The sequence below is a fragment of the Polistes fuscatus genome, unplaced genomic scaffold (assembly GCF_010416935.1).
Source record: "Polistes fuscatus isolate 324 unplaced genomic scaffold, CU_Pfus_HIC Scaffold8, whole genome shotgun sequence".
NCBI classification, from domain to species: domain Eukaryota; kingdom Metazoa; phylum Arthropoda; class Insecta; order Hymenoptera; family Vespidae; genus Polistes; species Polistes fuscatus.
In genome coordinates this window covers 8,259,750-8,281,613 of record NW_025113162.1, presented here as the reverse complement: position 1 = coordinate 8,281,613, position 21,864 = coordinate 8,259,750, and the positions used below count along the sequence as shown (strand labels likewise).

The window sequence follows — 21,864 nt, the reverse complement described above, 5'->3', positions numbered from 1 at the left end:
ATGGGGTGGAACGTCGACAGTGAACGCGGAACCATTTAAACTTTGACGTTCGTTACACTCACGTGCTGATCCTCATCTGTCAGCATTGTGTCTTGCAAGCCACGTGCATCTTACACATTTTTAGAAAATGGATATTTTTATATTATAATTTTAATACAAGCTAATTAAAATGTATTATGTAAATATATTTCAAATATACTCTCGTATAAAATCGTTAATGTAATAATCGAATGTAGGTTTTGTTACATTTTGTATAAAATTTGTTTTATATTTAACGAGCAAAATAAATTATGTTTATAAAATAGAATATAATTGAATATCGTATATAAGTATATAATTGAATATCGTAGAATAATTTTATAGAATAGATTTCAATTTTATTTTCAAACAATCAATGCAAAAGTAACGATTATATATCTAACGTAAATAAAAAAATCAACTTATATAAAATTATATACATATATTTACATAAAAAGACTACATACATTTGATATCAAATGCATCATTTATTTAACATTATCACGAAATTAGACATTTTCCAATTGTTTTAATTTTTCACCTAAATGGTTGTTCAAATGAATTCTTATTTCTTGTTGATCATTACATTTTTCCCCACATTCAGGACATTCCAAATCACCTTTGCCGTGATGCTGTTTACGATGCTTTGATCGATAATTGTACGTAGCAAAATTTTCTCCGCAATCCTGACACTGATAAGGTAATTCACCGGTATGCTTTCTTTGATGATGATCCCTCGAATCTTTGCGTCTAAACCTCATATTGCAGTATTCGCAAACAAACGGTTTTTTACCGGTATGTAGGAGAACATGATTGTACAAAGATTTAGTGTCATTAAAACCTTTCTCGCATTGAGCACATTTATATCTTTTTTCGCCATTGTGTTTGCTTCTTATATGATTTATTAAAAGTTGTTTAACTTTGTAAGAGATGTTACAGATATCGCATTGATACACGGGATCCACTTTACCTTCGTGTATTCGTTCTTTGTGCGCCTTTAACGACATTTGATGTTTAAACTTTTCGTTACATTCCTCGCATTCGTACAATGGTTTTTGTTCTATTAAAATCGGATCTTGATCACTAATTTGGTGACTTTCTATCATATGAAATTTCAACATTCTATACGTTGGGAAACCTTCCGTGCATATCGGACAAGTAAATACCTTCGGTAATAATATATTTTTATCATGTTTCCAATGTTTTTCTAAATGTTCATTCATATTTTGTTTTTTCCTAAACGATTTATTACATATATTACAGACATAACGATTATGAGAAAAGTGTATTTTTCTATGAAGTCTTAATGCGTTCTTAGTCGTACATTTTTGTTCGCACACGTCGCATTGGAACGGTTTTTCACCTGTATGAGTACGATGATGCTCTCGTAGACGTGCTTTTAATTGGAAAGACTTACCGCATAATTCACAGATATAAGGTCTTGCACCCTTATGTACAAAAAGATAATGTTCGTATAATGAATTTTCTGCGCTAAATTCTTTACCGCAAGTACTGCAAATAAATTCTTTCATATTTTCATTGTGCCGCATTTCATGAAATTCCAATCTTTCCTTGCGCACAAAGTGTTTGGGACATTTGGAACAATGATATTGACGAGGGGATATTACTTTAGCTTCATTTCCATCTACAACTAAAGAAAGAGTCGAATCTTCGCAAGTAGAGCAAGTTACTAGATCGTTGATAGCATCCGGATCTAAATCAAAAATTAATTTTCCACATAGATTGCAATTAGTAAATGTCTTTCCTTGCGTTTGTTCCGACAATTCTTCTTGCGTATTATCAATATCTAAATCGTTATTAACAGTATCTACGTGAATTTCTTGAAAATTCAAATGGTTGTATTTCTTTTGATGTCCCTTTAATTTCATATATTTGGAAAATAATTTATTGCATTCCAAGCAAATAAAACGTTGCGAACTTTTATGAGTGTAATAATAATGATCCCACAACAAATCTTCACTACACGCTTCTTTTTTACAAACGATGCATATATATTTATCCATGCAATTTAATTTATGTCTTTCCATATGAAATTCATATTTCGATTGACAAAAATATCGAGCACCGCATAAATTGCATATCATTTTTGGAGAAGATTTTATATTATCGTTGTCTTCCATTATAATATCCTCGTTATTAATGATTTTTTCATTTTGTTGATTAATAATCGAGTTGTAATCGTCTTCACTATTAAACCATGGAATATTATCATTAGATTCCAGCTTTACTAATGTACTTGTATCTTTATCATTTACAAGTTCAGGATACTGTTCGTTAATTACTTCTAATTTATTAATTTTAACAGGATTTAAAGTTTCTTTATATATTATATTTCTTTTTAATTTTTTCTTAACATCTTTCTGTTTTCTATTTAAAGAATTTTCTTTACCAAACATATTGTACATCAACGTACTCTTACGATTATTGTTTTTTATTTCAATACTTTCTTCGCTCATAATATGTGCTTTAGATTTGTTATAGTTTAGCGAGTTTACATTATCTTGTTTGATATTAAGTGCTACAGGTTTATCAAAATCTTGCAAATTCTGCTCTTTCATAGGATAAATTTTCTCTGAATGACCAACGATTGCTAGAGATATTTGAAAACTATAATCACAGTTTTGTGGATTACTAACTAATAATATCATTAAATCGATGTTACAATTTGGGCACACGCATACAGTATCGCTATAAATCTTTGCGAATATGTCTGTTTGTTCTTTTTCGTTGTTTATTAAATCGTAACAATGATTTTCTTCATTATCTAATTTCTCTTTCTCGTATCTTAAAACTTCTTGAATAAATTTATGATAAAGAATAACTTTATCGTGACAGGACAAACATATAAACTTTGAACCATTGTCTAGTGGAGATATCTGAAAAATAAAAATAAGCAAATAATGATCTTTTAATTTTCATATACGTATGCTTTCATATTTAACCGTTTGAATCCCAAGTAGTGGAATTACACTGCTTAAATTTCTTATTTCTCTACATTTGAAATTAATACGTTGTTGCTCTGTTGAGACTCAAATAGTTAATTAGAATTTAAGAATATTTTATGGGGAATATAAATAGGAGTATACCTGTACATACATTAATTGGTAACGTATCTATTATCTTTTGTTTAAGATCTGTAGAATCTTCAAATATATTTTTAAGCCTTCCGTCTTGAAGGTATGTACCACATAAACGACACAATAACATACTTAGAGTCAATCGACCACTGCATACTCTTTAAGAATTTGATATCGATAATATTGTAAGATCAATAAATCTATGATCATAATAAACATATTTTTAAAACTTAATTATATATATTTTATTAAATTTTCAAATCTACTATACTTACATAAAAATATTCTTATAAGTATTTATAATCTTGAAAATTGTTTTTATCATACATAAAATTAAAGGATTACATGAGGTTATTCGACAGATTTAATTAAAATATTTTCATATATTTTTTATACAATTGTAGTGAAAGTGTTTTATGTATCAATAACAAATCATAAAAACTTTAAATTGAATTCCAGAGTTTTTAACAAAGCATATAAAATATGTCAAATACCATACACATACACATACACATACACGTGAGAATGAGAGATGAATTTCATTCTTATGTATCTTTCATACGATTGGTCCATTCATTTTAAAAACGAGCCAACAAAAGTAACATATTAGACGATAACCTTTAATTCAAATATTTTATGAATGAAATGAATCAATATCGTAATACGTAATATTAAAAGTACTCGATATAAATATCATATGTTTTAAGTTTAAAAACCAAATGACAGAAATTAAGTTGGTATAGAAAATATTGAAGAATTCAGGTATATGTAGAAAGTTATGTCATTACCACGCAAGCGTCAAACAGTTCAGCTTGTGACCGATATTTTTTGGGTTTACGCAATAGACGATTCTGTCCAAGGGTGGAAAGTTATTTCGTCGTAAGCTCTCGTTAAAATTCGAAATAATTTGTTAGAAAAATGTTACGTATCGTGGCAGGACGCGTTGGATCTTCCTTAAGGAACGCAACGATACCTCGTGCAACGATTATCGGCACACAATCCTTGAGAAATTCTCACTCGAGGGAAACCGACGAAGAATTCGATGCACGATATGAAAAATATTTCAATCGGCCTGATATCGACGGCTGGGAGGCTCGTAAAGCTATGAACGATTTGGCTGGTAAAGATTTGACATTAACAATTTTATCTTTTTTCGTCTCTCATTATTTTGTTACATTATATTACAAATATTTGAATTGTTTTAATTTTTCATTAAATCTAAAGAGTTCTTGTCATGATATCAATCTTGTCTTCAACGATAACTTACAATTTCTGTTATTTTAGTAAAGCTCAATAGTTTTGTTTAATAATGTTATACATTTGATTTATATTACTAGATTTATGAATAGATTCTTATTTATAATTAACGTATTAATTATGACATTGTGCCTGCGTAATCTCTCAATCACTTACAAGTTATATGGTATATAACATTGTTACTCGTTAACACAACAAGCATTTGTTGTATTTACAATTCTTCTATCGTAATCTAATTGAAATGATTTTTATTTCATTTAAATTGAACTATGTTATCTCTAATGGTTATTCGCTGCTTGCTCTATTGAAAGTTATTCTGTTATATTTACTTTAACTTTAGGTATGGACATGGTACCCGAACCCAAAATTATCTGTGCAGCGTTGAGAGCTTGTAGACGATTAAATGATTTTGCCCTGGCTATTAGGTTTTTGGAATCCATTAAAGAAAAATGCGGTCCATATGTCGATACTATTTATCCGTATATTCTTCAAGAGATAAAGCCTACCATGGATGAATTGGGTATTAATACTTTAGAAGAATTAGGATATGATAAACCGGAATTAGCCCTAGAAGACCCGAACCAAATGTAATTAAAAAATGTATTAATTTCAACTTTAGTATTTATACTAAATGAAAGTGCATCTATGTCAAGTTTCTTATCATTTATGAATGATTAAACCATTTTCGAATGAAATGTACTTTCAATAGATCTATTTATAAAAATGTTTCTTAATCGAATAAACAAATTGAAATTGTCATACAGTTGTTTTTTCTAATTATTACTTGATTGATCTGCGAATAATCAAGTAATAATATCTATTGATAAAATCTAGGTTAGAATTATAACATGTACGAGGGTCAATGCAAATTTAATTAATGTGGGAAACATAATGAAATGATATGTGTGCTATATTTGAACTGTTTTTCCATTGGTTCTTTATGTCATGTTTTTAAATGGCGATGGACTCAATTTACTTTTGCTTTTTTTTACACTGAACTTAATCAAAGGAAAAATGACACAATCACGACATATTTACAAATTACATTATAGGATACACAGCAGTAAAGTCATCATATACATATATGCCTAGAATCATCTAATGTGTTAATATACGTTCCTTTTAGATGACATAGAACTTAATTTATGTTGGGTATGTTCCTTTCGTTAACGAAAATGTAGAATACAACATGATCTTACCTATATATATGTTTATATATTACATCACGTTTTCAATGGCCATGATTTTACAAAACAATGCAACAATTAATATCTAATCAATATAATAATCTGCACTAGTAAATAGTTGTTATTAAATTTAAATACTTTTTTTTGTCTATGATATTATAAAAAACTTTTTGGTATCATTTATATGCCTAGTCCCAAAGGCAGCTTGTTGTTTCAATGTTACGATTTATTATTTTCCAACGTGTATGTTACAAGGATGAAAAACTTCTATGGATCTACAGGAACTTTGTGTATGGTAAAAATGTATTATCGATAATAAAATACTGATTAAGTGTAGCGACAAAGTCTTAACTTAACTTTCACTATGTATGAGATTTAAAAAATCATTGGCATTTTTGTATGCATCGATATACGACTAAAGTATTAATAAATAAAAATAAATTATATTACATATATATATATATATATATAAACTATGTTTATTATTCGTTAGAGTGATTGCACAAATCAAATTATTTTTATTAATAGCAGATTTTTTACTTTACTCATTTTTACCGCAACATTGAAACAAGATTGCACAAAGTAAATAGTTTTCTTTTTCTAACGTCAGATATAAAAATGAATTGGCTCTCGACTGCTATCGAAGAATGATTTTCTGTAATATAAAATAGAAGTGACGCGTTTTGATTACTTCAAAATGCAGTAAGAGCGATGTATTCTTCTAATTTTTATGTAAGGTACTCTGTTTAAAGTCGTGTATCTAGTACTGATTTTCTAAATATAAATGAAAAAAATATTAGCACAGTCGCCAAATTTGAAAATTTGCATTTGTTATATATAAATTCTTAATTTAAATATAACATAAATATAACGTAAGATTTACGTAATTATTTCATATTACGTATATTTCTTTTTTTATCACGTGTAAAAATAAAACTTAAAAACAAATTAAAATAAGAGAAATGTAAAATATAAAATATGAAATATTAAAATATTACAATCACACTTGAATTATGTGTATCGAATGTCAAATCCATATTTATATATATATTTTAACTTCTTGAGAAAAACAAAGAGAAAGTTATCTTATCCTATTTGTACCCGTCAGAAATGCTTAATTCTTTTTACTGCTATAATGTGATCCTGTGTGTGTATGTATATATGTGTGTATATCTATACATATATATCTCTACAACCAAGCACAAATTTGGTTCATTCTTTCGTCATAAAAATATGTTACATGTCTTTTGGCTACGGAGCCAAATATTTTTAAATCTGATCCAGAATACATATTTTTACACTAAATCAGATTGTTCATTTTTTTTTTTTTATTTTAATTTGCAATATACCATGTTTTCATACGATTTTAAATAATAATCATTTATGAAATATTAGTTCTTTTTTCCAATTCTCTGCATATGTCCAACAAATAAATAAAAATGTTTATTTTATCAATATATTAAAAGCTCCACTTTTCTTTTTGTAAATAGATTAAAACACCATTAATGAGTTTAATATCAAAACATAATCTCGATATTAAAAATTTCACGTATGTGCTTTTCATAAATAGTTGCCTACTCAATAAAATTAATTAAACATAAAAGACGCGCGAACTCTTTGGAATATCCACAAGTTCAGCCAGTCCTAAAACCAATTCTAAGACTAGATGAAAATATATTGTTATCGTAATTGTATTATTGGAAGATGTGTATTGCATTTTCCATATAACAAAGATTTCTCCTAAGGAGTCAATTAATAAAATTTCTTGAAGATACAGTTATTCATTGAAATAAGTAGTACTTTCAAAAAGTCGTACTACTATTTGAGAAATAGAATTACAGGTAAATATTGTATATGTCTATAATAAATTTTGAATACAAACTCTTAATTCATCGATTAACGCACCCAGTTCATTTACACACTCAAACACACTCGTCTCATTATTCGGAAGAGCAGTTAATTATTCTGCACCACACAAAAATTCAAGACACAATAAGTCTGCCTCGACGTTTCTCAAATACAAATCCTTACAATTCTTTCACTTATTATTTTTTTCACTCTCATTATTACACGCCGATTAATCTTAATAAATTTAATAGAGCTCGTCTATTAATTAATTATACACAATGTTGTTTTATTCCGGACTAGACACGGTTTGTTGTTGTTGACTATCTTCGTCTTTCACTACTTCTGCTTGCATAGCTTTGGTAAGAACGTTAGCGTCTTTTAACGATATCACTTGAAGAACTTGATGTTCTCCTGCTGCATTAATCATTGTCATTGGATGACCCTGAATAGTTACAGCTTCAATACTGGTCTCCCCATTTCCAGGTTCAACTTTAGGTACTTGGACCATTGGTGTTACAACTTGCATAGTACCGTCACTTTGAATATTGGCCACCATAGTTTGATACATACTTGCGGACACTGGTACAGTGATTACTCCTGACACAGATACTGGATAGCCTGTAACATAGACAAGACTGTCCTATGCTCTGCCTGTGTTCAGGCATTTTCTGTAGAGTAAACTGGAGTATTATATATTTTCTTTTATGCATCTTACGTGTATATAGATATATACAAGTTTCATTCAATTTTATAATGATCAACAATGGTAAATTCTTACTTATTTTTTTTTTCAAAACATATCAGTTTACAATACAGCTGTAACAGTGAATATCCTATTTAGGTAATAATGAAAAAAATTACTAGGGTGTGCGAAAGAAAATGATATATACTTACTATGTTTTCTGGCACACCCTTTTATAGTATCGGAACATAATACACATAATACATAACTATATGAAAAATAAAAAAACAAGGCAATAATAATAAATGCAGCAAATGTCTAAGCTTTTTGTAACAGAATATTAAATGGTAATATTATCATTTGGATTGTAACACCATTAACAATAAAGAATTATCACAAATCTTATATGAAAAAAGTGGAATTAGAATAATTTGTTTGTTTCAAGTAGCTTAAACATAAAACTGTTAAATACAATTAATATATAAAATAATAAAACATCAACAAAAAGTGCTCTATGTACATAAATTTTATTGTCTCTCCTTATTTTATTTTTTTATTTTTTTAAATTAAAGAAAATAATCTTTTGTAATTAATAATGTGCAATGATCACAAAACAAAGGATGGTTTCTTTGTCATGGTTATGATCATGTTTTTTTTTTATTCATTTTCACTGTACTAATTTTTAAGAATCCATGCAATCATTTACTTTAATTATTATGGCGACATTTATACATAATGACTCGATTTGTCGAAATTCTTCATTGTTTTTCTTCAGTCATTTTTTTTATCAATATTATTTTGAATATTTCTATATATCTATTGCATAATTATTTTTTCATTCTAGAAACTGTATGTACATGCATATACATATAAATAAATGCTAGCTTTATATACCTTTTAAATATAAATTTTGAAAATTTATTCAAAACTAATATCGGAGAAAACTTCTTTATACAAACACACATATGATACACTTTCTTTAAAAATAAATTTTCACTTTTTCACAACTTATTATATAATAAGATCAGTAAATATTAATTCATTGTTTTTTTTTTCTTTGTATAAACAAATGCTCCTTCAATAATATATTTAAAAAAATATTTATATATCATGGATTCTTAAAGATGAATTAAAATAACGCTGTGCATCATAGCTCCAAATAAAGATATATATATATATATATCCGTATCATATATATCTTTATGTATAAGTATATATATATATACCATAATAATAATAATAAAAACAATAATTAATCGAAAAATATCTACTTTTCATTATACGTAATAATAAAGATTTGTAAATATTGTTTTTGAATGGAGCTCAACAGACAGCATGCAAAACAATAAAAGTATCTGGGCTAGTAAAAACAAATCACTGTTCAAGTAGTTCCTGGCCGGCGACTGTGCAGAGCCTATAGAAAATTGTTTTACCGTGTCCATCTTCGCCTGTAAGGATGATTTGTCCATCTTGACCTAACGTTGCCTCGGTAACACTGTTTAGATCAACAGCAACGCTAGCACCCTCTGCACCACCTGCCACTTCTGCGAGTGCTTGAACTTCTCCTTGACTTGTGTGGATCTATATACATATACATATATGTGTATATATACATACGTACATGTATGCATAATAATGTGCATTTGAACTTAAGTTTATTTGCTAATAAAAATAACACAAGAAATAAATTCTTTATAATTTAAAATAATATAATAAATAAATCATTGTATTTAACTTACGGTAGCTACACCTTGAACTTGGGCTGTTGTACCATCCGGTAACGTTATGATAGGATTACTTGGATCTACTTGAATTATGGACACTGTACCATCAGGATTCGTTATTGTCTGCAACACTGCTGTTGGATATTGTGTCGTCATCTGTAATATAAAAGTTTGTATTATAACATAGATCATTTTTCAAATTCCTCGTTTACTCTTTAACTTAATATATAGTTAATTAAAATTTGAGATTTATAACGAGCATGACTTTGATCGATCTAATAAGACAAAACTACACAAATCAACTTATTGTTTATATCATTAAAAATATTAAATATTATATATATGCGATTATATATAATATTAGAAATAAAGTCAGATTAAACTCAAATAAGGGAAACCAAACACATGAACAAAAACATGGCATATCCGCGTAAAGAAATATATCATTAATCTTCATTTCTTTTATCTCCTAAATAGAATTAGGAATTTAAAGAAACAACACGACACAATGCGATTAATTAAAATATAAAAACTTAACAATTCAGAGTTTGAAATTCTCTTAAAAGATATTATGCAATATAATCAATTAGTTACGCATTATTGCTCGAAAATTTCACAAAATGTTTTTCTATCGTGTTGCTTCAAATGATTCCTTTTTCTTTGATACACTCTATCCACTCCCACCTGAGTGGCAGTGGCAAGAGCTGTGGGAGATGCGGCAATGATTTGTGCTGGCGAAGAGTTTCCCTTAGATGAATCCGTGCTGCTGAGGCGAACAACTCCCACCGTCTGTTGTTGTTGTTGTTGCGACTGTCCACTTTGACTCTGATTAGACGAGTGCGAAGGATGAGACGAGGAATGAGGAGTTGACTGTTGTAATAATACGTTAGATTTATCATCTTCTTCACTAAACGCTGGTAGAAGATCTTCTCTTCCATGAAATTTGTAGCAATTTATTACTATTTGTCTTAAAGCATGTGTCCAAGAAATCTACAATAATACGAAAGAAAAATGATTCTCATTTCATTTAATTGATAAATAATTATTATATATATATTAATATATTAAATACGAACCTTTTGTTTTTCATCCTCGGAACGTGCATCCATACGAACATTTGCCCAAGGTAACTCTTTTGGCCACCAAGGAGGTCGCGTACTATCCCTTCCCCAACCAGGTTTACCTCTACCTGTAGAATACTTTAACATTAATGGTATGAATGCTCTTAATTGAGCTTGGGTCATCTTTTCTACAGGCGTTGGAATTCCATCTATTATAAGTGGTGGTAATTCATATAAAGATGGGTCATCCTGAACAGGGGGTGGAGCTTGTTGTGCTAACGCACTTTCAAGTTCCTCCATTATAACATTTCTTAAATTTTTAACTACATCCTCTAAAGGTTTAGCTCCAAAAACTTTGTAGCTACTATTTGGCTTGCCTGGAGTAGCTACTAATACTACTGCTTGTTGCCCAACTCGCGTAGCAAATTCATCTATTGTTTGCTGTAAAAATATTTTAGAATCAATATCAAAAGAATATAATAAATTATTATTATAATTTTATTTATAAAAGAGGAAGCTTTATGTAGATTAATAATGTCTTACTCTAAGTTTTCGTAAAAGCCTGTTTTGTTGTCTTTTTCTTGTACTGGGGTTAGTCTCGAAACTATGAGGTCGTTTTCTTTTTTTTGCAGAAACTATAGCAGCGGCAGCGGCTACACCAACAGGTCCTAGAGAAATATATACTCTTGATACAAATATTTATATTCGATAATTTACACATCATAACTCGTATGTCAATATAAAATGTTAATTTAGAAAATATTTTTCAAATTATTACAAAATTTTAGCGATTAATTCTCTGATTGCATTTAATATATTATATTGACATGTTAACACGTATACATGTAGTGCATTCAAACTAAAGAGATGCATAAGCAATAGTAATATAAAACGTGCTCAAAATCTAAGAGATGTATTACATAATTATATGGTGTGATCTATATCTTTATTTTTAATATAAATAGATAAAAAAAAAAGGAAAAGAAATTATTGACAAAAAAGTTACTACCATCTAGCCAGATGTTCCTATAAAACGAGTACTCTTAGATTTTGTTTGAGAAACAAATAAGATTGCGTATTTAATAACAATTTCTTTAAATTATTTTCTATTAAAACTTGTGAACAAAAAACAATATTTTCTTTTAAATAAATGTGTCGTACTACATGTAAAGTATAGTAATAAACTTTAGCAACAATATATAAACGATAATAATCATATAAAAACATAAGGATATCGATCTCTAAACAAAAGAAAAAAAATATGTTTTGCATATGTTAAAAAACGAAGCACATTCTGAGAATATAAGGCGTAAATTAAATAGATGCACGCAAGAAAAATAAAAACAATATAAAATTAAATCAAAATAATAAAATATGATGATAGACTATATCATACTGTTCTGTCAATGACTAAATTTCATTGTTTCTCTTTTTCTTTTTAAAGAGAGAGAGACATTGTTTTATGAATTAATATACAAAATTAAAACTGTTCATTATTATTGTAACATATGAAATTTTATTTGGTAAATTAAGTAATTATTAAAACTTGCATCATTGACAGACAGGCTCCACTTGCATACATCATTTCAAATATTTTTTTTTTTTTTTACTATACTTTTATGACCTATACCACTCTATAAAGAGTCTTATAAGATAGTCAATTATATATTCATGATTTCCTGTTTACTTTAATAAATCGAACATCTTAGAAAGATACAATTAGATTGAAAGTACGCGAAGTGTTACATAGACTGTTAATTATTTATGGATAATTCAAAAAATAATGTAGTAAAATGGATTGTTACAACAGAAAATATATTTACCTTCGATATAGCAGAAAATTATATATATTTTATTATTCAGAAGATCTATAGCGATTTTTAATTCGTTATATAAATATTTGTTGCATATAATTCATAATTGAAAATATCAATATCAACTTCAATTAAAAATCACTATGTGCTTTGTGAATAATTCAAAATATGATACGTCAAAAGTATTATAGTGAAATATTATAGTATGAAAAAAAATTATAGTATGAATAGTACTTTTCTAATAGACAGTTTCCAGATTTTTTTTTTTTAAAACTTTTGCGAGACTCTTTAAAGAGAATGATCTCTTGAATCTTACACGTTCATCGCTTATTGGTGGTGAAAAGTATCCGAGAGATTAAATGTACGCTAGGTTCCACAGTCAATGATGAACGTCGTTTGTTGCGTTTAACTTGCAAATGGAAGTGATTAAGCCGTATATAACTCAAGAGGTGATAAAGCAAAAAAATGGAAATCACCATTAGCGTTTTTGTATTGCCAACCTGCTGCTGCTAGCTGGGCTGTCACCTCATCGTCCATAGCCGATGCCAAAAGATCTCCCTCTTCATACGTTTCGGACCCACTACTGGGCTCCTCATCATCGTCATCCGAAATTCTGTCCATCGTGCCAGACTCTGCATTAGGCAGAGAAACCATCTTTTTGCCTTCGTCACCCGTTTTGACTTTTTAATATATTGCAATGGCCCAACAAATGTTATTGCAGATCCTGAGATATTCTTTTACATCACCTTATCCCTAACAGAGTAAAGAAACTTTGAATTAATATTTAACGCATACAAGAGTAAATGAATAAATGAATATATAGAAATTGATATATTAATAATCGGAATTACCATGATTAATATCTTTTGATAAATAAAATGTAATTTTTGATTTGTAGTCATAAAATAATAACATTCATTTTAACGATGATTAATATCAAATGAAAGCGTAGAATAAATATATCTTTAATTAAATAATGCTTCTCATTTTTCTCCTTCGAGAAAGATTAATTTGATCTAATGCGTATATTTTTTGTTAACAAGGAAACTTATGTTAATTACGATCTATGTAAAGAATTAACAGCTTCATGGTATCATTTATTTCTATTTATTTGCAATACAACACATACAATAATACTTCATCACACATTTAACATACTATTATAACATACCATATGTGAAGAAATGAAAAAAAGAAACAACATACACGTACAGAGAGATAACAATGACTATAGAATACAATCATAATATTTAATTATCATAAAATGTGTGTGCAAGCATCAAGTTATCTCAAATCAATTCGAAATTAATAGCCATTGTAATCCAAATATTAAAAACATCAATGAAACCAACGATATTAGTATGAGGAATAAGTTTCAATATAAAAATAAAAATTGTTACAAGAGAGAGAGAGAGAGAGAGAAAGAGAGAGAGAGGATATTAAAATTTAGTAACAATTGTTTTTTAATATTACAATAATAAAATAAAGTAATAGAGAAAATAAAATTTTAGATGACTTACTATCACGTTTTTATGAATGATATTACAATTTATAGATCTCAAATATTCTATCCCGAAGCACGCAAACAATTGAAAAGAAAAAGAAGAAGAAGAAGAAGAAGAAAGAAAAAAAAAAGAAAACAAAAACAAAAGACAAGTTATAACATATTAAAAAGAAAACAGAAAGAGGGAAAAAAGGAACACGCACCAACATATATGGCAAGAATTATGAAGTTTGAAATACTAAACTTGTACGTCTATTTGCGTTGGAACACGAAAAATCGATAAAGTGAACGTCATTCGTTTCAAAGTATAGAGGAACATACAACGAGTGGGTACACATCGATTTAAAAAAGAGAAAGCTAAAATTTGGCAATTTACATGAGATACATCGATGTTTCTTCAATGATGATTTTTTTATACCTTCATTTGTTTTTCCCATAGAGGTGCCAAATGAATTACTACGATGGATACGAAGAAGATGTGAAAATAATAGAAAGAGAAAGAAGAGAGTAGGGAGAGAAAAGCGGTAAATATTTCGCTTGGATATCTTCGTGCGCATTTTTATATGAACGTACGATACGAGAAATATTAAATATTTTATAGAAATGAAGAGAAATATGTTATAGGTTCTCGTTATCATCGATAGATAAAAGATAATAATGTATATGAGAAATATATAACGATTCTTTCCGCATCCTTTTTCGAGATTTGTCATAATCGAGAGTGAAGTGTGGCACGTTAGGTTGACAGAAGAGCGTGTCAATGAAAAGACGTAGTAGAAAGAGAAAGAGAGAGAGAGAGAGAGAAATAGATAAAAGGGAAATGAAAGAAAGAAAGAAAGAGAGAGAGAAAGAAGAGGCAGACTGTTTCACATGGAGAATAAGAAATAACAAGACGCGTGTAACAATAGGCTTAGGAGCAACGATGACAGTGGTAACGTCAAAGCAACGACACAATAAAAGCAGGAACAGAGTCAGCAGCAACAGCAGCAGCGGCAACGGCAGCAACAGCAAGAATAGAGTATGGGAAGAGGATGAAGTGAAAAATAACATAGTAGAAAAAGAGGAAGAGAGAGAGAGTGAGAGAGAGAGAGAGCAGAGAGGATGCGCCAAAAGCCGACACCGCTAAGACGGCGCGTTTATTTTGGGGGGGCAAATGAAAATGCGCAGGGCACACGCAAAAGAGAGAGCACCGTGTCGGGGGGGCCGTGAAGCTCATGACCGAAGAGAAGGGTATCGCGAGGAGAGTCATGGAGCAGGCCCAGTGAAAATCGCGAGTTGCGTACGCACCTTGTGTGTCCCGTGAGTGGTCACCCGGTGTTACACAGGGCGCTTCGCGTCTGCGGGGAGACCGCCGTCGCGGGCTATAACCGCACACGCTCTCTCTCTCAGCACCACCACCACCACCACCACCACGCCCCACGCGAGCGTATCTCGGCGGTCATCGTCGTCGTCGTCGTCGTCGTCGTCGTCGTCGCCGTCGTCGTCGTCGTCGTTGTCGTTGTCGTCGTCCACGTCCTCCACCTCGTCGTCGTCGTCTCCGCGATTCTACGCGTGCACTGCGCGCTCCGTGACAACAAAACTTCGATAGAAGCGCGAACTACGATGACAACGACAAGGAATAAAAGGGCCACCGGACGCACCGGATCCGGGAGAAGCCTAACTCGGCCGCGCGCGCGAAAATCTCCTCTTTCCTCTCCACCTTCTCACCACCACCTTTCGTCCTCGCTATTACTCGCGCCTTCTTCGTCGCTCCGCGCCACAACAACGCGCACGACGACCGCCATGGACACCATGGCTAGTTTCGACGGTGGCGGCGGTGGCGGTGGTGGCAGCGGTGGTGGCGGTGGCGGTGGCAGCGGCGGCGGCGGCAGCGTCGTCGTCGACAGACTTATCGATCGGTTCGCCGCCTCCGCTGCTGCTCCTGTCTCTGTAGCTGCCGCCGTCGTCGCTACCTCCACTCTTCCTCCTCCTCCTCCTCCTCCACCACCACCTTTCCTTCTCTTCTTTTCTTTTTTTTCCTCTCGTCTTTTTTGCTGCCTGCCTGCCTGCCTGTCTGCTTTCTTTTTTTGATTGCTCACTCGTCAGGACACACGAGAGTAGCGTAATAATACGAATGTCGTATACACATGAGGGAAAAGGAAAGAACGCGCCAGCATCGAGGAGGGCGGCCATCTTGAGCGAGCCTGCGCGCTGCACTCCAAGCAGACGATGCAAAATTTACCTTTATTTCGCGAATGCGCGTTGCATCGCCATCCTCGCGCTGCGCAATGACAACTTACGTTACGTTTCCTCCTGAATTTTGACTCGACACTCACCGTTTTCCCGTTAGATTCCATCAAATGACACTGCTGATCCTCGAAACGTGAACACCATATACATGTATACGAGTCTGGAATAAAGCGATTGGTTCGAAGCTACGCGATATACGTCATGGCGGCCGCCGTACCTACATTCTCATTGGCGCCTGAAACACGTGACTACATCTCTTCTCTATTCCCTGAAACGATCTCATCTCTCTTTCTCCCTCTGTTCGTTTGCGTCGTGTATAACCTACAAATGTGTTTTTGTGCATCTGATATTTATACGTTTAATGGTATTATTTCATTTAATTTTATTAATATTCTTATTCCTGTCATATTCGTTTCTATTTCTTTACTCATAACGGTGTTCGGAAATGCAAGTTTGTGGAATTTCTATTGGCGTAGTATCAGAAAGTTTAAGGTTATTCTAATCGAGATTTCATATTTATAGAGTGTGTACGTCAACAAATACTTCATTGTTTAAGTTTGCTTTTATTGAAATATTCGACAATTTAGTAACGTTTTTGTTTTGTTTTAAAGTTTCTATTTAAATGGTGCATATTATTTGGTTTTGTTTAGTGATAGAGTGATTTTTTTATTGGGTGATATTTTTTGAAAGAAATCTCTAAAGTGCACATTTAAAAGGTGGATAAAACTCGTTTTATTCCTTTTTACAGTCATAGCTACAAATGTAACAATATAAAAGTATATTATTAAAAATAATAATTAATAGCTTAAATTGCTTTCGAGCAATTTTACATATCACATCTCAGTTGGGATGAATTACAAACTAAACGCATTGATTTTTGTGGTATTAACCAATTGGATTATAAATTCTCCGCACATTTTATCTTTTTCTTTATTTTAAGATTTGTTTCATATATTTCTGCAACAAAATATGAAACTTGTATTTTACTTTCTCAATATTTCGAAATAAATGTCAATAGTTTAGTTAATCCAATTAGTTATGAAAACAATACCACTATCAAGAAGTATTTTTAAGCCCAAGGCTTATTTTTATTACATAATTTCCCGAACCACCCAGCATCGCAAAGACAAGTGTTATCAGGTTGACAAGTTCCATTTTTGCAAGCTTTCGTGCAAGTTGATCGCTGTGGTGAACGTCTACCTATCTCACAATGATCGCCTGTAAATCCATTAGGACATCGACATACATTGGTTCCTCTACATTTACCTCCATTCAAACAAGGAATAACGCATTTTGCTAAATACAAATAATTATTAAATTTTAAAAATCATTGTAAATGATATTATACGAATATTGTTAGATGTATAACATCGAAGAAAATTACTTACAGAACTCACAACGCAAACCAAAGTAACCTTTTGTACACTCGCAAGTATCTTTTTGTACGCATTTTCCACCGTTCAAACATTTTTCCGAACAAATACCTGAAAGAAATATAAATGATAGATATTCTTTGTATATATGTAATATATACTTTGTAATATATGTTTTTTTTTTTAATTACATCCTATTTATGTGCACGTCTTATTATATTACAATTGAACATAGAATATTATTCGGTGTTAATTGTTTTCAGAATATCGTTGATATTGATAAAGAAAATGCTGCACCTTCGTCAATTTGGAATACGATTACATAGCACGGCTGCTGCTACTTCGACCACTACAGCGGGGAAACGTTTAGATTCTATTCTAAGAGTAGATCATGCCGGAGAGTTGGGAGCAGATAGAATTTATGCAGGGCAAATGGCTGTTTTGGGTATACAAGAAGATTTTTCACAAATTATATCGCATCACGAGTTTCTCCTTGTTTGCCTATCTTAATGCATATTGTTTTAATCATTACTTAAAATAGGTAATACTGTAAAGGGTCCGATGATTCAGCATATGTGGGATCAGGAGAAAAAGCATCGTGCTAAGTTTGAAGAATTAATACGAAAATATCGTGCGCGACCTACGATATTTACACCTGTTTGGAATATTGCTGGATTTGTTCTTGGCGCTGGGACAGCACTAATGGGAGAGAAAGCAGCTATGGCGTGTACCGTGGCTGTCGAAACCGTCGTAATAGATCATTATAACGATCAATTACGTAATTTAATGGAAATGAATGAAGGGATAGACAAAGAATTATTAGAAACTATTAAAACTATTCGTGACGAGGAACAAGAGCATCACGACAATGGATTAGAACATGGAGCTGAACAAGCTCCTTTTTATAAGGCTCTCACGAATATTATTAAGATAGGCTGCAAAACTGCTATTTCCATTTCTAAAGTAGCATAAATTATATTAATTTATTCGAATTATGTGATAGTAGATATAAGTATTTGTTATTATTTCAATATCACTTTACGTTTGTTTAAAATAAACTTTTTCTTTTTTAATAGTTATATTAAAATTTGTAAAAATTTGCATACCCCCTTCGCAATAAGGTCCTTGAAAACCCGGAGGGCACGAACATACGCCGGGTGCAGTACAGTTCCCACCGTTCATACAATTTGGATAACAAAGTGCTTTTTTACAGTGCGGCGGGCCCAAATAACCATCCGGACAAGGTCCAGGATTTGGTTCTAAAATTGAAAGAAAAAAATTAGTAAATTAGTAAAGAACATATACGAAGAAAAACATTGAATTAATTTTTCTTTTATTCTTGTATATGTCAAATAAAATATTCAAATTTATTTAATATACTTACCGCGCAAATTGCATTCTTTTCTTAAGCTAAGATGAAGTGGTGTCCCATCCAAAGGTTTACCTTTTCGCGTTTCGATCATTAAACCAATTCCAAATTGTGCTATTCCAGAATTATTTCCAGTACAAGGTAATAAAACGCTAAATTCTATAAGACATACAAAAAAATCATTATTTTAATATATATTTTGCAGAATAACACGCGAATTATAATCTTTACCTTTTGGTCTTTTAGGTACTCGTCCTTGAGTTTTAATCGTAATCGATGGTGTCTTGAGAATCGATTCGTCGAAAGATTTCAATCGATAAAAGTTATAATAATATTTTTTAGCGCCAGATTTCCATGTAAAATTTACGTAAGATACTTCGCTAGGAATAATCGGCAACTTATTTTCAAGTTCTGGATCCAAAAGGTATGATAAAACAATTCCCTCCGAGATCACGTAGATCTCCATTTCAATACCTAATCAAAATAATATTTATATTATCGCGCGATAAATATGATTGGAAAAAGAAAAAAGCGAATCGTAGATCCGAAAAAAGGATCGATGTAATACTGTTCTGCATAGGCATTGAAATCACTGGTTTAATTCTTATCTACTTAGCATTGCACAGTAAAACATATGCAACATATCGCGTGATTTGGATGCTGTATTCAGCATAAATATATTAATAACATCATAAAGTTCATTTTAGAAATTTTTTCTTTTCCCAGACACATGTATAAACTTAATCAAAAAAAAAAGTTACTTTCAAAGTGTAAATTGCAATTTCGGTCTACAAATAATCGAAGAAAAATAATTGACAAAATACAATAGACAAAAATTAGATATCTTTGAATAAAATATTCTACAGTTATATTTTCGAATAAAATAATGCGATAAAGGGAAAAGAAAGTAGTCAATCTTTTAGATAAAAAATACGGATAACTCACCGCTGAACATTTTAATTTGTTGTTGGTCAATCCAAAGCGATATGTCACCGGTTACTTGTTTTTGATTATTGTTCCGACGATTTTTACGATTTCTGGCTGTGGTAGTGTCGATAAATGAAGCGATCACCGCCAAACTAAGGGCTGCTGTCGCCCACCGCATAATCATTTATGAAGTGTTCCTAAGGGCTCTCTTTTGATCAGGTGTGATACACGCGCCTTTCCTAAGTTCTTCTTCACCCTCGCCCTTGTCCTATTCCCTTTCTCAGCTTGCCCGCACGCGACGCACGCACGCACGCACGCACACACACACGTACGTACGTACGTACGCACGCGAGCGTGCTTTCTCCTTTCTCGTCGAGACGTTGTCGTCGTCGTTGTTCTGCTGCGATCGTATAGCGATAACGATTATGGTGATCCGTCGTGGTAATGGTCGTGGTCGTGGTCGTGGTCGTGGTTGCCGCCCCCGTCGTCGCGCGCGCGCGCGCGCGCCTCGATTCGCCGCGTGAAATGAGCTTTTCACGGGTGTGGGACCCCGGCCGCCACTTCAATAAGATTATCTTGTTAGATGATAACGATCTTCTTCTCAAATAATCTCTTTTATCTTTCGAACAAACTCTTTCTCTCTCTCTCTCTCTCTCTCTCTTACTTGTTTTTAGATTTATTCCCGTTTATCTTTTGATAAAAATGATGTTGATTAAGAGAAAGAAATAAAAAAAAAAAAAAAAAAAAAAAAGATAGGTCCGATCTATCACGATCTATCACGATCTATCACGACGATTCTTCTTGATCAATCGATAGGTACAGTATTATTATTATCGATGATACGATCTCTGCACGGATACGAACTTATGCGAGTGGACATTTCGCGATATTTCTAAATTGAACGTGTCGAATCGCATCGCAGTCGCCGACTGACTGACTGACTGACCGAGTCAATGGAAAAAAGACCTGGCAGCTGCGGCTGCGGTGGTGAAGTAGTGTAGTGGTGGTGGTGGTGTGGTAGTGGTGGTGGTGGTGGTGGTGGCTATGGTGGAACGGCGATTCCATCTTCTCCTCTTCTTTTCCCTTCTCACCATTGGACCCGTAAGAGATCCCTATCTCTTTACGAACTACTCTCTCTTTCTCTTTCTCTTTCTCTTTTTCTATCTCTTAACTCTTGGTCTCTCATGTAGCCTTCCTCCTCTTCTTCTTCTTATTCTTATTCTTCTTATTCTTCTTCTTCTTCTTCACATACGCAACGCATGCAGAATTAGGGAGCACGCACACTGATCTTTTTCTTTTGCAAATATAACTTAGCAAGAGAGAATCGTTTCTTCTTGTCTCTCTTAGTTTACACTTATAGAGATATGGTCTAAAGAACTCCAATTTGCATGTTACAATTAGATGTCGTCTGTAGACGACGGCAGACACGAACTTAAAGGGTCGACGTACGAATCTTTCTCGTGTATAGATATATGTATGCGTGAACGCAAGTGTAAGTACGTGCACCATGTGCAACATGGTGTGTAACAACGTGCGCATGATGGCGTGGCAAATTAGCACAGAAATTCAATTCGATAAGAGTCCTTGCCGAAATTCGTTTTTCGTTTATTGTTAATAATATCAATTTTAAATGACGATCGTAAAATCGATCGATTTTTTCATTGGATAAAATTCACCTTTCGAAAAAGTTAGATCAGATGATAGGATAGTTATTGGTTTAACATTTAAGGGATTATAAATATAGTTTGTAGTTTGGATTATGTTATGTTGACT

The 21,864-nt window shown here is 32.0% G+C and overlaps 5 protein-coding genes across 16 annotated transcripts; 2 read left to right on the top strand and 3 right to left on the bottom strand.

Moving 5' to 3' along the window:
* Nucleotides 1-445: 445 nt before the first annotated feature.
* On the bottom strand, nucleotides 446-3,915 carry LOC122524705 (zinc finger protein 431-like). Of its 2 annotated transcripts, XM_043647098.1 has the most exons (3): nucleotides 3,392-3,915; nucleotides 3,136-3,316; nucleotides 446-2,915 (listed from the first exon to the last, which is right to left on the bottom strand). In XM_043647098.1, exons 2-3 carry the CDS (start codon nucleotides 3,244-3,246, stop codon nucleotides 528-530), a joined length of 2,499 nt encoding a protein of 832 aa, XP_043503033.1. In that variant the 5' UTR covers nucleotides 3,247-3,316; nucleotides 3,392-3,915; the 3' UTR covers nucleotides 446-527. The 2 variants fall into 2 exon arrangements, with proteins under 2 accessions (XP_043503033.1, XP_043503034.1); XM_043647099.1 differs by lacking the exon at nucleotides 3,392-3,915 and having other exon boundaries at nucleotides 3,126-3,228.
* Nucleotides 3,916-3,934: 19 nt separating this feature from the next.
* LOC122524709 (cytochrome c oxidase subunit 5A, mitochondrial) lies at nucleotides 3,935-5,132 on the top strand. The gene is made up of 2 exons (XM_043647114.1): nucleotides 3,935-4,236; nucleotides 4,714-5,132. The coding sequence occupies exons 1-2, from the start codon at nucleotides 4,035-4,037 to the stop codon at nucleotides 4,962-4,964; spliced, it is 453 nt and encodes a 150-aa protein (XP_043503049.1). The 5' UTR covers nucleotides 3,935-4,034; the 3' UTR covers nucleotides 4,965-5,132.
* Nucleotides 5,133-7,249: 2,117 nt separating this feature from the next.
* LOC122524706 (DNA-binding protein P3A2) lies at nucleotides 7,250-16,593 on the bottom strand. 8 transcript variants are annotated; one of them, XM_043647101.1, is made up of 8 exons: nucleotides 16,509-16,593; nucleotides 13,166-13,442; nucleotides 11,419-11,543; nucleotides 10,891-11,316; nucleotides 10,499-10,804; nucleotides 9,830-9,970; nucleotides 9,524-9,671; nucleotides 7,250-8,026 (listed from the first exon to the last, which is right to left on the bottom strand). In XM_043647101.1, exons 2-8 carry the CDS (start codon nucleotides 13,341-13,343, stop codon nucleotides 7,695-7,697), a joined length of 1,656 nt encoding a protein of 551 aa, XP_043503036.1. In that variant the 5' UTR covers nucleotides 13,344-13,442; nucleotides 16,509-16,593; the 3' UTR covers nucleotides 7,250-7,694. The 8 variants fall into 8 exon arrangements, with proteins under 8 accessions (XP_043503036.1, XP_043503035.1, XP_043503041.1 ...); XM_043647100.1 differs by lacking the exon at nucleotides 16,509-16,593 and adding an exon at nucleotides 15,481-16,439; XM_043647106.1 differs by lacking the exon at nucleotides 16,509-16,593 and adding an exon at nucleotides 15,481-16,439 and having other exon boundaries at nucleotides 10,601-10,804.
* Nucleotides 14,782-18,839, top strand: LOC122524708 (5-demethoxyubiquinone hydroxylase, mitochondrial). Of its 4 annotated transcripts, none has more exons than XM_043647109.1 (3): nucleotides 14,782-15,492; nucleotides 18,059-18,240; nucleotides 18,337-18,839. In XM_043647109.1, the coding sequence occupies exons 1-3, from the start codon at nucleotides 15,347-15,349 to the stop codon at nucleotides 18,765-18,767; spliced, it is 759 nt and encodes a 252-aa protein (XP_043503044.1). In that variant the 5' UTR covers nucleotides 14,782-15,346; the 3' UTR covers nucleotides 18,768-18,839. The 4 variants fall into 4 exon arrangements, with proteins under 4 accessions (XP_043503044.1, XP_043503047.1, XP_043503045.1 ...); XM_043647112.1 differs by lacking the exon at nucleotides 14,782-15,492 and adding an exon at nucleotides 16,581-16,666; XM_043647110.1 differs by lacking the exon at nucleotides 14,782-15,492 and adding an exon at nucleotides 16,673-16,786.
* On the bottom strand, nucleotides 17,131-20,493 carry LOC122524707 (protein shifted). Its single transcript, XM_043647108.1, has 6 exons — nucleotides 20,110-20,493; nucleotides 19,396-19,638; nucleotides 19,180-19,323; nucleotides 18,902-19,054; nucleotides 17,811-17,906; nucleotides 17,131-17,718 (listed from the first exon to the last, which is right to left on the bottom strand). Exons 1-6 carry the CDS (start codon nucleotides 20,273-20,275, stop codon nucleotides 17,492-17,494), a joined length of 1,029 nt encoding a protein of 342 aa, XP_043503043.1. The 5' UTR covers nucleotides 20,276-20,493; the 3' UTR covers nucleotides 17,131-17,491.
* Nucleotides 20,494-21,864: the final 1,371 nt, after the last annotated feature.

Bases quoted from the DNA above. Each gene is read 5' to 3' on its own strand.
- LOC122524705 (XM_043647098.1), bottom strand. From the start codon at position 3,246: ATGTTATTGTGTCGTTTATGTGGTACATACCTTCAAGACGGAAGGCTT. The intron at 2,916-3,135 runs GTATGTACAGGT...TTTATTTTTCAG, and splicing joins TAGATACGTTACCAATTAAT to ATATCTCCACTAGACAATGG.
- LOC122524709 (XM_043647114.1), top strand. From the start codon at position 4,035: ATGTTACGTATCGTGGCAGGACGCGTTGGATCTTCCTTAAGGAACGCA. The intron at 4,237-4,713 runs GTAAAGATTTGA...CTTTAACTTTAG, and splicing joins AGCTATGAACGATTTGGCTG to GTATGGACATGGTACCCGAA.
- LOC122524706 (XM_043647101.1), bottom strand. From the start codon at position 13,343: ATGGTTTCTCTGCCTAATGCAGAGTCTGGCACGATGGACAGAATTTCG. The intron at 10,805-10,890 runs GTTCGTATTTAA...GTATTATTGTAG, and splicing joins CCGAGGATGAAAAACAAAAG to ATTTCTTGGACACATGCTTT. The intron at 9,672-9,829 runs GTAAGTTAAATA...ATATGTATATAG, and splicing joins AAGTTCAAGGTGTAGCTACC to ATCCACACAAGTCAAGGAGA.
- LOC122524708 (XM_043647109.1), top strand. From the start codon at position 15,347: ATGAAAATGCGCAGGGCACACGCAAAAGAGAGAGCACCGTGTCGGGGG. The intron at 15,493-18,058 runs GTGAGTGGTCAC...AATTGTTTTCAG, and splicing joins GTACGCACCTTGTGTGTCCC to AATATCGTTGATATTGATAA. The intron at 18,241-18,336 runs GTATACAAGAAG...TACTTAAAATAG, and splicing joins AGGGCAAATGGCTGTTTTGG to GTAATACTGTAAAGGGTCCG.
- LOC122524707 (XM_043647108.1), bottom strand. From the start codon at position 20,275: ATGATTATGCGGTGGGCGACAGCAGCCCTTAGTTTGGCGGTGATCGCT. The intron at 19,055-19,179 runs GTAAGTATATTA...TTTCAATTTTAG, and splicing joins AAAAGAATGCAATTTGCGCG to AACCAAATCCTGGACCTTGT. The intron at 17,907-18,901 runs GTATGCAAATTT...TATTTCTTTCAG, and splicing joins AGGACCTTATTGCGAAGGGG to GTATTTGTTCGGAAAAATGT.